Raw genomic sequence first — 15,928 nt, forward strand, 5'->3', positions numbered from 1 at the left:
GGTAAGCGATCTTCCACACTGTTTTGGAACAGCTGAAATATAAAAAGGAATAAACTGACAAAAAAAAAGGTTATTTCAGTCTCGCTTCATCATTCTAAAATTCTTTTTTCTCTCTCTTAATCTGTAGTTTGCTCTTACAAAACCATGTGAAGGAACTTATTTTTTTGTTTGGCGTTACAAAGGTGTTTATCTCATTTTTCCAGCTAAAAATCCAACTAAACATCAATAGCATGGACAGAGTTTGACTAAAGGAACTTTGCCACACTGAGGATAATAGGCACAAAGTGTTAAAACTTGGAAGGACACTTAGCATGCAATTTTAAAATGTCAGAAACCCAGTTTTTTATTAGTTTTCATGGTAGGAAATACTTAGCAGTTCAAGGTAAAGATGGGGATGGTAAGATTTTGTTTCATGTTCTCGTTTTACAGCCATAGTCTACTAGTCCATCAGAGCTACAGAATAACTGTTAGTTTCCGCTCCTACATTGTAAATGCAAGTGAATCCACTTAGAACTTGCTTCAGTGAGAGTAAGTCTGTTGACAGTATTTCAGATAGCCGTCACTTTGTGGAGGCAGGTAAGTACAACACAATAAAGGAGTGAATAGAAATTGGAGCAAGAAATTTGTCTTAAGATCTCAAGGAGCTTTAGCAACATTCATTTCCAAAACACAGCGCAAACACAACTGAAGATTCATTTCTTTATTGCTAATGGAGAAATCATTTCATTAACCCACAGCATTCTCCACTTGGCCCTGTAGATGCCTGTCTATGTTATAGTATACCCATAACCATGTTATACACTGCTGTAAGAGATTGGGCCTGTGCCCAGATAAAAGTTAATACTATCTTAATATATTAAGTGGGAACTTTCTATAATGCAAACTGCAGTTTAAAGAGGCAGCTACTGTTACACTTGTGTTTACAGGACCTAGAAAACAGCATGGGGATGTAGGAAATATAAAAGTTTACTGAATCATAGAATCATAGAATGGTTTGGGTTGGAAGGGACCAAGCTGAACACGATGTAACAAAACCACCCTCTTGCAAAAAAAGGCTCATACCATTCTGAACTGTATAAGCAGGTAAAGTAATTTATTAATCAGTGCTTGGCATTGGCAAGGCCTCAGCTAGAGAGATAGAGTGAGCCAGCTGGGGTTTCTTAGCTGAAAGAAAAGTGGGAGCAGAGGCATAACTCTTCAAATACATAAGATTGTTGCAAAACATAAGGGAATAAACTGTTTCCCATGTCCACTTCCAACAGGAAAAGAAGTGATAGGTTTACACCACAGTATAGGTAAGTCAGTTTAGACTAGGGAATACCTTTTAAGAGTAAAGGACAGTGAAGCACTGGAATAGAGCGTTTGAGGAAATGTTAGGAATTTGTCACTGGAAGTTTTTAAGAACAGGTTAGACAAACATCTGTCAGGAATAACATAAATACAGCTGATCCTAGTGACAGTAAAGGGAACTAGCTGAACTCTTGAACTCCACTCCTGCTCTATGTTTGTTGAAATCTCTGCAAAAAAAACCTTTCTTTGTGAAGACTTCCTGAATGTTTTCTAAGCTGTAGCCATAAGGATCATCTGTGTTTTGAATCGGTCTGTTGGAATCGCTGTTTGTTGGAACTTCGCAAAAGGCAGCAGTGAAGGGACTGGCTCCCACTTCTGTCCCTACAGTCTCACAAGGAATCCCACTTACGGTAGTGTATCTCCAAGTGTGTTCAAAACTAAGTATCATATTATCTCTGTGTTATGGTACCTATTTTTGCATTGGAACTCTAAGGCAAAGAATGGTAGAAGTACTACATCGAGACAAATAGTTTAGTGAGGAATGGATGCCCTTCCAATTCCAAAAGAAAAATTCTGTCTGGCATGCTGTGATACAATACAGAATTTTATTTAGCAGATGAATAGACAACATGACTAATGAGCTGTTAATCAGTAAAACAGGAAAAAATAGCAAAAGAAAAGCTTCTTTCAAAGTGTTTACTGACTTCGCTGTCTAACAGTCTTATCTCCCTTCCTCAGCTGTGTTTCCTGAGTCAGCAGTAGTTAAATTTTCCAGCAAGCCCTACATGAAAGAAAGTGTAAAGGGTGAGTAGGGATTTCCAGTCAGTGACCTCACCTTTGAGTGGGACAGTCAACACATTTGCTCTGACAATCTTTCTACGAAGCAGTGCAGTGACAGCTGAAGTTGCTTTCAAGAAGTCATCTCAAAGGCGGTCTGACAGTATCCAATACCTTAACTTTTCTTAGCACAGAAGACAAATCACCTTGAATTTCTTAATTTTCCAAGTTGGTGACAATGGCAACTTATTTTGGAGTTACCTCATCAGTGTTTTTCATCTGGGTTATGATGTTCATGGCTCAAAATTACTTTATAACAGGTATGTAAAGTTCCACTTTTTAAAGTTTCCCAGTTGAACAGTAAAGTACTTGAAAAAAGTAGCTAGATTTGCAAACAAAAATGGGGGGAAGGGAGTGTGTGTAAATGTGTTTCTGGCATAGAAAACCACAGGGTTTTGAGAATACAGTGCAATGAAAACTACGCTAGCATATAGGGGAAAACTTTCATTGTCAGTCTAATTTAATTATTGTCTAAATGCTGTAGCATTATTGTCTAAATACTACAGAACTGCTTGTTTTAAAGATTTGGTATTGCATTTAGGATTAAGTTCAGACCTATTGAAATGTGATTTTATTTTGTATTGTTTAAAATACCACAGCAAACAGTTTTGTATAATCCTCAGAGAGCAAAACATGCATGAAACCAGTTCTGTGTGTCTGTGATAAAATGCTACCTTTAATGCAAAGTGTTTTGCTCTGGTTTGCCAATATCCTGACACTGTCTTGATTTGCAACATTGAAGGAAGTGTGTGACAGGGATCTCGCAGTTCATCTCCAGAGCAGTCATGCCTGTCTCTGGTTAATACAGTGCAAAAGTTCCTATTTTATATAAACTGTTTGAAAAAATTAACATAGGGAATTGCCAACATCAACTTTATCGCATAGGTCTTAGATAACCCTCTTCCCTCAAACATTATTACATGAACCTATTTTTTCAGTCAGGGTCATATAATACCCCTTTCTTCTATATGTTAGTGAAATTTGAATGTCTTCTTCAAATTCCATAATCGACTTGAAGCAATCTATTCTAACTGCAGTAGTTACTAGGATATCTGCAGATATTCAGTGTACATCAGATGTTTCCAGATGTTTCACTGTAATTAGCAAGGAGTAAATGTTTATTCTATCTATGTAAAACACACACCATTGTTGCAGAAAATTGATTTTCTTACCTACTGAAAGGCTTCTGAAGGAAACCTGGACTGAGTGAATTAGATGCTCAACTCAAGTCCTATTGAAATTCCACAGGACTGGAGTACCTAACAACAGTTGTCTCCTCCAGCAATCCCAACCACTGAATAACTGCCACTGGGGAAGCAGAGATCTTGAGTCTTAAGACTGTTCCTTCCAGCTGTTAGGAATTGCCCTTAGTTCCCCTCCAAGCCTCCCTTGGTATACCTGTACTCATGCACCCTCTGCTCATTGGTCCAAGAGCTCCCGTTAAGCTCAGGGCTGATCTCTAGCTGTGTCTTTGAGCTGTGTTGTAGCATGCCCTGTTCCCTCCCATATTAACTTACTGACTGGACTTCACAGATGGGCTCTGGACTGAGATTTTAGGTAGCTTTGTCTCCAGGATGAACTTCAGGCACGTGTTATAGGTAGCACCATCTTCTGCTGTTCCCAAATGGTCTTTCTGGATGACCCCTGCATCTGACTCATTGTCCTGCTCTCTCTGGGGCTGCCAGTGAAACCTGACCCTGTCACTACTATGGTCCTGTTCAGGTGCTGTGGGACTGTGCCCTGGTCAGTGAGGGCACTGTCCTGCCTGTGCTGTGGTCCCCCTCGGCTCCTGGCTACTCTTTCCTTGTGGAACAGCCTTATTCTTGCTGCTTCCTGACATCAGCAGCCAAAAGAGACTCTCTCTAATAAATTACACTGAAGCTTGGCACAAGGTAAAGAGATAGAAATAGCAGCTTCCCAAAAAAGCAAGAAGAGAACTAATGCACAATAAAGCCATTACTCACAGCTTACAAAAATTGAACAATTTTCTTCCTGTCCTATGACAACTTTGTCTTCTTGTGAGATTCTTCTGCCTAGGTCTTCCCACCTTTCTCAGTAAAACAGATTTTTCACACAAGACCCAAATACTGAAAAGAATGTCCCGTTATTAGTAGGTTAACTAAATAGAACAAAGTTTAAAGTACAGCTCTGTGCAGCTTGTGGATCAACAAGGATAATATGCTTCTAAAAGATTAGTCTCTCTCCTGTGCAAACTCAGTCATCTTTAGAACGGAGTTCAGAGGTGATTTAAGAAGTGATGAAAAGACCTGAACAGGCTACTGTTCGCTTTCTGGATTACTTCCTCAGGCTGTAAAACCATCTGGAATTTAGATTGAAGCTGGTAACTTTTCCAAAACATTTCTTTTACTTCACCATTTTGTTTTAAAAGGCTCAGCAAATTCTAACGTACAACTTCAGTCCATGTCCTACAGTCACTTTTCTTAACACGTAAGACTTAATATTCTGGTACTGTATTTTTGTATTGTGCTATGTACCTATCATGCAATTCTCATGTAAAAATATTTGTCCTGTAATTGACTAAAGACTGTAACAGTTTACAAGCATCTAGGTAACTTTCTAAGGCTTCAGTCAGTTGCTCAGCTTTATTTGAAATTTGTAATGTGAGTCATTGAGAAACTTTCATTCTCAAAATTACATTTTTTAAAAGTTGTATTAGCTCGTATTTAAATATAGGAAAATAACTGACTAAGCATGAAGAGTGAAGTCTGAGCACAAAAAGAGTAAGGGGAGAAAGGAATTAGGTATAAACCCTAGAGGAATAATGGGGTCTTGAAAATTAAGAAAGAGGAATTGTAGGATGTGCTGCAGCAGCTGAGACAGGGAGTTATTCAGGAAACCAGAAATGATTCTCAAGAGGACCAGGAGGGTTGCCTGTGAGCAAAAGGGAGTCAAGAACACTTAACACTGGAACACCTCTCTGACACAGAAGTACTTCAGCCAAAATGAAGACATACAAGAGGACATTCATGAAGACAGGCTGGCTGAAAAGAAGAAATTTGACAGCGTGAATCATCTTCACACTGGGACTACTTGGATAGACTTGAGGTCCTTGATACCTACACACACATCTTCACCAAGCAACAGGGCTTCTCTGCATCCTCATGCAATATGTTTGGGCTGGTCTTACATTCAAGTCAGGGCTGGATGCAGCCACAATTTGGCTATGGGGACTGCTCAAGTGTTCAGTGGCTCACCTGCCGTGTGACTGGGTCTACACCATACCAGGAAGTGCTAATGGGAGGCTACAGCTGAGATAAATCCACCTAATTCAATGATTGCTCTAGCAAACATTTAAGTCCAATTAAATCAAATGTAAAGACAGCAGAGACACATCTATCAGAAGCCATTTCCAACTCCACCACACCCAGTGGGAACGGTAGTGAAAAGTCTGCCTTTCTTTTGGCACTCTACACAAGTTTAGTCATCTTTTTATCCCCTTCTCATCATCATGAGAATGGCTTAGCTACTAGTTCTCTCTTTTCATTCATAAAATTCAGTTTAAGCTCTGTTGCTAAGAAGTCATGTGGTGGAACTGCAGGCATCACTTCATCCTGCCTTGAGAATTTGTGGATTGCCTGTATTCTGATGATAGATTTTATGAAGTATTCATTAGTGTACATACCTGGTGGGCAAACAGTCTGAAAAGCATATTGAGCAAGGAAGTAACACCTATGGCTCTTGGTTATCTGAAATGTTTCCAATGAAATATTGAAATGTTTCATTTAATATGGCAATTACTATATGTAACTCAAAAAGCAAAATAAAAAAAACCTTTTTCCAATATATGCTTCTGATGAAGTATGGAGGCAAAAGAGTAACATTCTTTCTCCTTGTCTTTGTCAAATCCTGAATTCTGTCCTGTGTCTTAGCATAGGCTAAGAAAGCAGAGCAGGTGTAAACAGACCTAAGCTATGCCTTTCCTGGTGCAGGTGTCATGGACAGTGTGCCAGCTGTGGCTATCTCAAAAAACTGGATGAACTGCTGGATGAACTGCTTATGGAGGAGGAATGGGGAAAAGTGTCATAAATTCACCCGGCCTACCCCCTCTTTTCCTGCTGCCTGCCAAACACTCAGTAAATTGAATACTTGACAGTGGCCGGAGGGTGTAAGCATCATGCCAAGCTAGGAAAAAAAAAAAAAAAGTTATGTTTAGGAGGAATAAAGAAGATAAGGAATGATAAAATCTTTATAGGCATATTTTCTTATTGGTATATTAATTCCATTAAAAATTATGTATAATACCTTTGATAGAACTCATTGGTAAGAGTGGTGTACTGACAGAATCAGTGCCTCAGTGCAACTGTTAGTTTTATCATTTTAATTTAAAAAAAGGGAAAAAAAACCTGTCCAACTACTCTTCCCATTTTGCATGAATAAGTACGACAAATAAGAATGTCTTTAGTAAGAAACTGACTCCAGGTAATGACTCAAATGCCAACTGTATATGCATTTAGTCTAATAACAGCCAAACCTCTTGAAATTCTAGACTATTGCGTTAAGAAAGTATGTTCTATTTTTAAAGTATGTCTTTTTGCTAGAAATGAGTTTTCTACTATCCTCAAGCTAGAAATGTTTAGCAATGTTCAATTCAGTTGAACATGATGTTAAATTCTTCATAAGGAATAAATGTTAACATTCAAATACTAACCTTGAATATTTATGTCTAAATTACAGGTTCCATTCTTTCACCTTGCAGGATCACAGGTGTAGGAATTTATCTTGAGGAGAAAGTGAACTTCTCAGAAGCAAGTAATGCATGTAATCAACTGAATCTACAACTGGCAAGTAGAGACCAAGTGGAAAAGGCTTTGAAACACGGCTTTGAAACTTGCAGGTATATGACATAAGTTAGTGTCTCATTACCTTCAGTGAATGCTTTTACACACATCTGAGGCTGGTGATAAATCTAATATTAAAAGGACTGATGCTTTTCATTGTAGCTATGGATGGGTAAAAGATGGATTTGTTGTCATTCCTCGGATAACATCCAACAAGAAATGTGGTAAGGGCAACGTTGGACTAGTGCTATGGTATGCTGAACCCTTTAAAACATTTAAGGTTTACTGCTTCAATTCCTCAGGTATGTAAGAATGACAACTACATTTTTTGTGTTTTGGTTTGTTTTTTGTTATTTTTTTAATATCTGCATGAAAAGATCATAACAAGTGAGCAAGTTCTTATAATCTGTTGGCCCTTTCCCCCAGTCTTAAATGTTGTCAAGCTGTACTTAGCTCTGTAGGGGAAAAAAGCTTCCAAAAAATAGAAAAGGTTAGTTCAGTTAATCCGAATTAATAATTTGGTGCTGTCATGAAAGCTCTTGAAGAAGAGTTGCTTTTACCGTTCTGCAATGTCAACACAATGCTCTTAACATGTTTTGATTATTTAGACATGTTAATTTGAAAGACAGTGAATTGAATCTTTAACCAGGGTGTCTGTGTGTGGTGTGTGTTTTCTTGCAAAAAGACCAAGAGTGAGGTACTTCAGAAGTTGAATCGTTTTTGATAAAAGGAAATATATCCATTAAACTAAATAAAAATATAAGCTAGAACAGCTGAAAGACCATAAAATTAACTAGATTCTCAATCTATTATCAGTAAAATCAGACAGCTTCCTTTAATGTGCATCATCCTGTGTGTGAAAAGACCCGTCCTTCCCCTCATTCTTGATTGTCTATTCCCAAATTGAAGATACAATAGTCGAACTTGAGCCTTTAATATAAGTTAGTCTTCTCAACATGATAGATGTGTTGTTTCTTAGTTATTTCTGTGGTATTAACTAAAAATAAGTATTTAACTAAAGGCACTGTGTTCCTGTTAGTGTCCCATATCTATCGTTATTATGTAACAACTATCCCAACAATTAGACCATATACAGGATCAATAAATTATTTCTCATCAGTCCCTAGACCTTGCCAATGAGTTTTAGATAACAAGAGCAAGAGATTATGTAGAAAATCCTGAAATTTTTCAGGAAAGATGTGTGAACAAGGGTTGGAAAGAGCAGGAGAAAGATGGCTATGCAAGATATGCCCATGCAAAGGTACAAAGACCTAAGACTGTGTCTGCTAACTGTGAACATTGGAGCTTACGAAGAGACTGAGAATAAAGCTGTTGGGAAGAAGGCCGTGCCTTCACCAGTGGGACTTTGTTCATGATCCTGAGCCATTTTAGTGAAGGAGGGTAGGTAATATAAGTAAGTGGCTTACAAAGTATCTGACTGCTGACATGAAAGCACTGCAGAGAGAAAGCACCGTTAAAAATGGACTTATCACCTAACCTGTAAAGTTAAAAATGACATGATTGGGCTAACTTAGTTTTTCTCCACAGTCCATAGCTTATATTGATGAATGCATAGGTGAATTAGTACTCCGGCAACATGCTCTAAAAGAAGCTGCTCCTATTGGTACTGTTATTTCTTCTGTTCCTATGCAACGTGGTGTTTCAGTGCATGAAATATGTGTTGTTTAGCACCAGAAATGTTGGGTAGGTTGGGTAATGCTAAGGAGGTAGCAAGTAATTCCAAATTATTTGCTTTGTTTAGCTTTAATTAAATAATACTGTTACAGTGTGTGAAGAAAGTTAAGCTTGCTGAATGGTTAGAAAATAAACTAATGTATATTTAACATTGGGATGATTCTGCATTTCTTTATCTTAATTGCCAACCTGTTGTCTCTTCTAGGCATTTCTTACCCAAAATATTTGGCAGAAGCTCATTCTGTCAATTTTCTTTGTGCTAAAGAAATGCCAAAATCACTTGAAAACTGTAGTGGAAAAAGTAAAAAGCCTCTGCATTTAGCTTTTTATTCTGTGAATATAACTGCGTCAGCAGTCTTCCCATGGGGATTCATTTGGAGAACAGTACATATGTCATTTCCTTGTTATTTATGTTGTAATCTGCTTGTTACTTTAGTGAAATTTTTATAGCTTTACAGAATATAGAACTTCACTAGAAAATAAGAATTTTCACATTTTCATATGAGCCTGGTTCAGAACTCAGCTTTTCCATTTACATATAAAAGTCCGCTTGCACCCACGTTTTTATATACACAACATTCATGTCATTTAAATGACTTAATTTCTGAGTGTGCCTGAAGTTTGTTTCTTTCTAGCCCCCATTAGAATCGTGTCACTTTTTTATCTCACACTGGTGCCTGGTTTACCTGAATGTTTTATGGGCTACTTTTGTTTCCAGGAAATCAAAGTAGTCTTCCAAGTATCAACAGTGCATGCATATGTTTTGAACATATACATAATATAATAGAAATATTTTTGAATCTTGGATCTGCAGTTAATTCTCCTGCTCTGCAGGAGGTCATAATGTTGTTTTTTATATGCATTATTATCCTAAGTACTTTTCAGGAGGAATCTTGTCATTGGTATGCAATTATAAAATGAGTGCCACACTTGCCCAAAAAAATGTTTAACTATGTGAGTGATGATAAAAGGCTTGTAATCTGGATTGTAGCCACATGTTTGAAATAGGCATGCCTGGTTTGGGTAAGGCTTTTGTGAATAAACAAATAATAATTTCCAGAAGGGAATGACTGGAACAAATCAATTTCAATAAATGTGCGTACAGTAAGTACAAAACTAACGCCCAATACAACTGTCATGTATTTCCTTTACCTGCTGCAGATGTTTGGATTAATTCGTGTAAACCAGATCCAACTACAACCATATTACCTTCATCGAGTGCACCAACAGACTTAACTGCATATTCAGGCTCTGATTTGACTGAGAACGTCACAGCAGTGCCCAACGTGACTGAGTCAGAACAATCCCTGAGAAATATAAAATTTCGCGTAATATGTATAACGGAAACTATATTACCAACAGAGGGGACTACTACAAAAATGCCAGAGGAATACTCATCGATTGACTCTCCTAACTACACTTCCCATGCTGCCTTTAAGAATGATGGCATTGTCTTTGGAGGTAAAGACCACATATGGTAGCAATTTTGTCAGAAGATGTAGTTACGTAGATGTTAGTAGTAGAACTGTTTACTGCTATTTTTGTTTGCTACTCCAGCATCCATTTTGATATAGCTGAACCTGGCAGAATAGGGGTGTTACAGTTTTGCAAAAGCAAAGCTTATAAGGCAGAGGATTTTAAAATAATTTTTAAGTAGAAAAAAGACCTTATTTTATATTTTTGATATATTTTAATATGAAATGGTGGATATTCATTCTGATTAATGTGATTTGGGGTAAATACATTTCTGAGAAAGTCTTAGCAAACACCATGTGCTCGGAGTAATAGAAAATGAAGTTCAACAAGGCCAAGTGCAAGGTCCTGCATGTGGGTCGCGGCAATCCCAAGCACAAATATAGGCTGGGCAGAGAATGGATTGAAAGCAGCCCTGAGGAGAAGGACTTGGGGGTGATGGTTGATGAGAAGCTCAACATGAGCCGGCAGTGCGTGCTTGCAGCCCAGAAGGCCAACTGTATCCTGGGCTGCATCAAAAGCGGCATGGCCAGCAGGTCAAGGGGGGTGACTCTGCCCCTTTACTCCGCTCTCGTGAGACCCCACCTGGAGTACGCGTTCAGCTCTGGGGCCCCCAACATAAGAAGGACATGGAGCTGTTGGAGCGAGTCCAGAGGAGGGGCACAAAGATGATCAGAGGGCTGGAGCACCTCTCCTATGAAGACAGGCTGAGAGAGTTGGGGCTGTTCAGCCTGGAGAAGAGAAGGCTCCAGGGGAGACCTTATAGCAGCCTTCCAGTACCTGAAGGGGGCCTACAGGAAAGCGGGAGAGGGGCTTTTTACAAGGGCAAGTAGTGACAGGATGAGGGGTAACAGTTTTAAACTGAAAGAGGGTAGATTTAGATTAGACATTACGAAGAAATTCTTTACTGTGAGGGTGGTGAGACACTGGAACAAGTTACCCAGAGAAGCTGTGGATGCCCCCTTCCTGACAGCATTTAAGGCCAGGTTGGATGAGGCTTTGAGCAACCTGGTCTAGTGGAAAGGTGTCCCTGCCTGTGGCAAGGGGTTTGGAACTAGATGATCTTTAAGGTCCCTTCCAACCGAAACCATTCTATGATATGATTCTATGAAAACTCAGCAGGATCTTAGAAACAAAAGAAGCCAAGAAAGTTTTAAGGATAGTTGTTGTTCTACAAATATGGAGGTGTTCTCGAGATACGAGGTGTGAATAAATAATCCTAATATACAGCAACTGAGAAATAGACTAAATACGAGGAAAAGCATTCTAACTGCAAGGATAGTTAATCACGAAAGTATGTTCTTTAAGCAGGTTGTAGAAACCCTACAATGAGCAGATTAGACAAACATCTATCAGGGATTGCCTAAAATACCTGTTTTAGTCTCACTTGAAAAAATGAGCAGGAGCAACTAATATTTTGAGATTCCCGATACCTCTGTTCTTCAGTTGATGTGTATGTACCTCTTACACTAGGCTGTTTTTAGAAGAATCTGGATATATGCTCATGAGCCTTTAAAAAGTCAGAATTAAGTACATAGAAAAACTCTATGCTTACCTCACTTTTATCTCTAGGTATCCCCACTGCACTTCTTGTACTGGCAGTTTTCTTCTTCATTATTTCAGTTGTTCTAGCAGTCTGCTATATCAAAAAGTAAGTTTTTTCTTTTTTTTTTTTCTCTTGGACTGAGTTAACTCCTAGAGTACAACCGGTGAATATTTTAAATACATAGCTAAAAAGCAGAGAAGTAATGATAATGACAGAATAGTGTAGCACAAAGAACAAAATCTTAAACCTTGTTGTTATGCAGACAAAGTTGGTTGTTGCTGTTACCATTCCCTGCTTTAGAAAAGGAATCAAAGACAAATATTGCCTATTTTGACTAGTCAGTCATGCCTACTGTGAAACATTTCTGTGTGTGCCAAAATAGCAACACTGAAGTGTGCATTTGTTTGTATATGAGCCTGTTTATGCAGTTTTGTTCTTGTTTCTTTCTATGTCAGACTCAAGGTAAAAGTTTTTATTCTTGGACTATGATTGTGTTCAGAAAAAAATAATTGCAGAGCTCATTTGTCATGTGTACAGATCTTCAACGAAGCGCATCATTAAATCGTATCAAAAAGTTGTGTGCATTTCTAACATCCTAACCCAGATAGCTTTATCATTAGCTACCATGCATCCTGAATATACATTGTCTGTTTTTTAAAAAAATACCAAAATATTTCTTGAAAAAGCACAATGATCTAGCATGCCACTGTTCTCTATGAGACTTTTGCTTGCGTATGGCAAAGAAAGTTAATTCTAGATATTTTCCACCTTATTTCTTGACCAAACTATGTACGTGTTTCTGCTTCACTATCCTTTTTTCTATTTAAAGGTACAAGAAAACCTTCCCATTTTCAAACAAGAATCAACAAAAAGAAATGGTTGAAACTACTGCTCTCAAAGAGGCTAAGTCAAATGACAAAACACCGGAGAAGGAAACATATAATGGAAAAAAGGTAGAAGAGTCTAAAACCAAGCCTGAGGCCACAGTAAAATGTCTAGAAGCAGAAGTTTAAGGGGAAGAACGTACACTTCTTGACTGAATTATACAATGAAGCACACAGAACTTAGCAATGCTTTTAAACATGGGTGATTGTAAATACTCATGAATGAATATTTTCTCTATCTTAACATATGAACACTTGCTTTTTTAATAATTACATCTTTAGCAATAAATGCTTTTGCAGAAGAACATGGTATCTTATTTACTTGAAAAAAATAAAAAAACCCTATTACAGCTCATTTTTCATCTTTAATAAAGAAGTCTTTAGGAATATGCTATTAACGACATGCAGTGTGTGAACTATTTGCACGGGATTCACATCAATATATAATTAAAAGGTTTTTTTAATCTGGCTGGAGGATGTCTGCTAACTTAATGTCTAAAATAAAATGAGGATACCGTAGCTCTTCCTCATGTAGATTAGCTTATTTCCATTAAGTAGTTGATACTGTTTTAAAAAAGTCTGTTCACAAAGAGAAGAAATAAATCCATTTACAAGTGAGTAAAAAAATCAAAGCATCAACCCACTGTCATTCAAATAGCCAAGGAAGGGTACAAAGATGCTGATGTTTATTTATATACAGCAATGAATAACTTTCTTAGATATCTTCATCATATCATAATTTACTGCTTTATTTATTAAAATCTTTATCATTCTTCTGCATCAGATATTTGACGGGGGGGAAAAAAACCCTTGAACTGTATCTCAACAGTTATATTTAAGACCTTTTGTGTATATTTAAGTGTGGCTTTCATAATAAAGTTCTCAAGTGGTATGGGATGTTTACAGTACTTCCTAAAAAAATAAAGTATGGTAGATATGTTTGTCTGGACAATTTCTTCTCATGATAACTCTCTCACAGTAGAAAGCTCCTGTAACCTTAATGTTACAGAAGTAAACAGTTGTTATAAAAGAACAACACTAGCAATTTATCAAATATTTTCTTGAATAAATAGTTTAGATAACTTATTTTTATATGTGAAGGAGGTTATTATGGCAAAGGAAGTTTCTTTTTAGATCGAGCAGCTTGAAAAGCATAGTCTTAATAAAATAGCAATAGAACTGCTCACCTATGTTGTGTTTTCTACAGTGTAGGATACAGGGTTATGAACTTTCATATTTTTGAGTCACAGAAATTTAAGAGTTGCCCAGTGGTTATATGTTCCACTGGATAGTGAGTTATAGTGTATTGCTAATAGCATATTTAGAGATTCCCTGTGTTGTTTTCTGTTTTCTCTCTCTCTTTTTTTTTTGATAGCTCAGAAATATTTCATGGCTCCAAGAGTCTGGACTGTGTTGATACGCAGTCCACCACTGCCACTAGAGCTGTACTACTGCAGAAAACGACTATGATTCTGTACAGCTCTAAAACCCACTAATTTCAGATGTCCATCAACAGAATTTCAGCAGAAAAACGTGCAACACAGGAAAGCACTAGATACAGCCTTCCCACTCAGTTAAGTAAATTCTCTCCTTGCAAAATACTGCAGTAATGCCATGTATCTTTCCTGGCAACCTGACTGAAAGCGCTCTATGTTGTGTGAGCAGTGAGAGTAGACAGCAGAAATAAAACCATCAGGAAAGGCCACAGCTGACACTTGTCATGACAGTGTCAGAATAGCAAACGGGCTTAAGGACACAGGCCACACTAGTGGATTCCAGGTAATTTTGGACTTTTTTGTGACATATTACAATTTCCCTTTTGCCTCTCTTTTCCGTGTTTTAGAGATTAGAAGTTACCTGTTTCTGTATTCTTTTCCCCACCACCAGGAGATAATTATCTATCACTTCTTTTACTCTTCTACTAATATTACCTCTACTCCACAGGTATCAACTTCCTTTTCCCTCAGATTCTCATTCACATCTAAAGAAATTCAGAAAATTGTTCTCTAGTTCCACTCCAGCTGGAAGTTTGTTGCTTCTGTTTAGGGTTTGTTTTTCCCCTGAAGTGTTTACTTTCTAAAAAATAAGATATCGCCTTAACCTATAAATGTCTTGTTTTATCATGTACCTTAAAAACTCAGATACCTTTCATGCTGACCTTCACACTGACACCTGGCCAATACACATAGTTTGATCTGCCCCTCCTTTCCATTACACAATTTGTGCTAACACTACAAAGGCTAAAAGGAACCTGTTACGGTGTTCTGTACGTAACAAAAGCTAGGTATATGTACCAATCAGCAAGTACTGCATTTGATATTGCCTGTATATAAGAATACTACTCAGTCACATTCAAATTAGAAAGCACAAAACATTCTTGCTCATTGTTTGTTTAATAGAATTGCAAGGGATGTACCACTACAAAGCAAACAGGAAACATCTATTTAAGTTCTAGACAGAAAGTGTCAAAAAAAAACCCCTTAACAGACATAGCAGAAACTTAAAAGATAAATTCTTCATTATGTTTCTGACTTTTCACAAGGGTCATGCTTTTTTTTTTTACGAGACATTCTCAATAGCCATGAAGTTCCTTGATGTCTCAGAAATTGCATTATGCTCATGTATCTCGGACAAATAATTCATTCCTCCTAGCAGGAGATCACAGTTTGTATTAGTCATTTGACAGTAACACTACTCCAATTCCCACACTGAGGCTACAGATGTTTGCTGACCTTAGGCGAAAGGGGTGGTTGGCCTGCAGGAAATCCAGCGAGGTTCCCAGTCCAGCCCAATCCCTGTCTGGAATACAGGGGTGCCTTTATCGTGGGAAGTACGTGTGTCTGTGCTGTCAGGAAGGGGAAGTACTACTCCTTTTCTCCTCTTTAAATTAAAAAAAAACCACAACTGCTCTAGAATTAAGCCTTGAAGCATCAGGATGCAGATGACCTAGAGGATGTTCTAGGATTTCTGTTCCTCGGTGGCTTGTTATCTTTTATGGTGTTCGGTTCTTTTTTGTAAAAAAGTCAGTGAGCATTGACCTTTGCCACACGCATCCAACTCCTCCACACAGAGCAGGGTGGTCTCTTCAGCTGTCCTGGCAGTATGGGGGGGTGTTTTGTGTGATGATCCCACCAAGGCAGGCACTCAGACTCTGTTAAATATCATTTAAATTGCTATTTATTAGAGCTAATAGAAAAGAGAGAATAGTACAGGTAGCCTTACGTCCCTTCAGACACTGGCAACCCTGAGCTGTGCAGCACTGAGTGGGCACCTGCTGAGGATGCAGCAAGGCCCGTCTGTGGAAAAGTTACCCCATTTTGGTCCTTCAAGCTACCACAGGATTTTTCTTAAAAGAAAACAACTCTATACACCATCTCCACTGCAGAGCAGAAAGGATGTTCAGG

At 38.0% G+C, this 15,928-nt stretch overlaps 1 protein-coding gene across 1 annotated transcript; it reads left to right on the plus strand.

Moving 5' to 3' along the window:
• The first annotated feature begins 2,145 nt into the window (after positions 1-2,145).
• Positions 2,146-13,398, plus strand: LYVE1 (lymphatic vessel endothelial hyaluronan receptor 1). The gene is made up of 6 exons (XM_068399384.1): positions 2,146-2,387; positions 6,823-6,982; positions 7,089-7,228; positions 9,783-10,082; positions 11,667-11,745; positions 12,470-13,398. The coding sequence occupies exons 1-6, from the start codon at positions 2,306-2,308 to the stop codon at positions 12,651-12,653; spliced, it is 945 nt and encodes a 314-aa protein (XP_068255485.1). The 5' UTR covers positions 2,146-2,305; the 3' UTR covers positions 12,654-13,398.
• The last annotated feature ends 2,530 nt before the right edge of the window (positions 13,399-15,928 follow it).

Source organism: Nyctibius grandis, chromosome 4 (assembly GCF_013368605.1).
Source record: "Nyctibius grandis isolate bNycGra1 chromosome 4, bNycGra1.pri, whole genome shotgun sequence".
Lineage (NCBI taxonomy): Eukaryota > Metazoa > Chordata > Aves > Nyctibiiformes > Nyctibiidae > Nyctibius > Nyctibius grandis.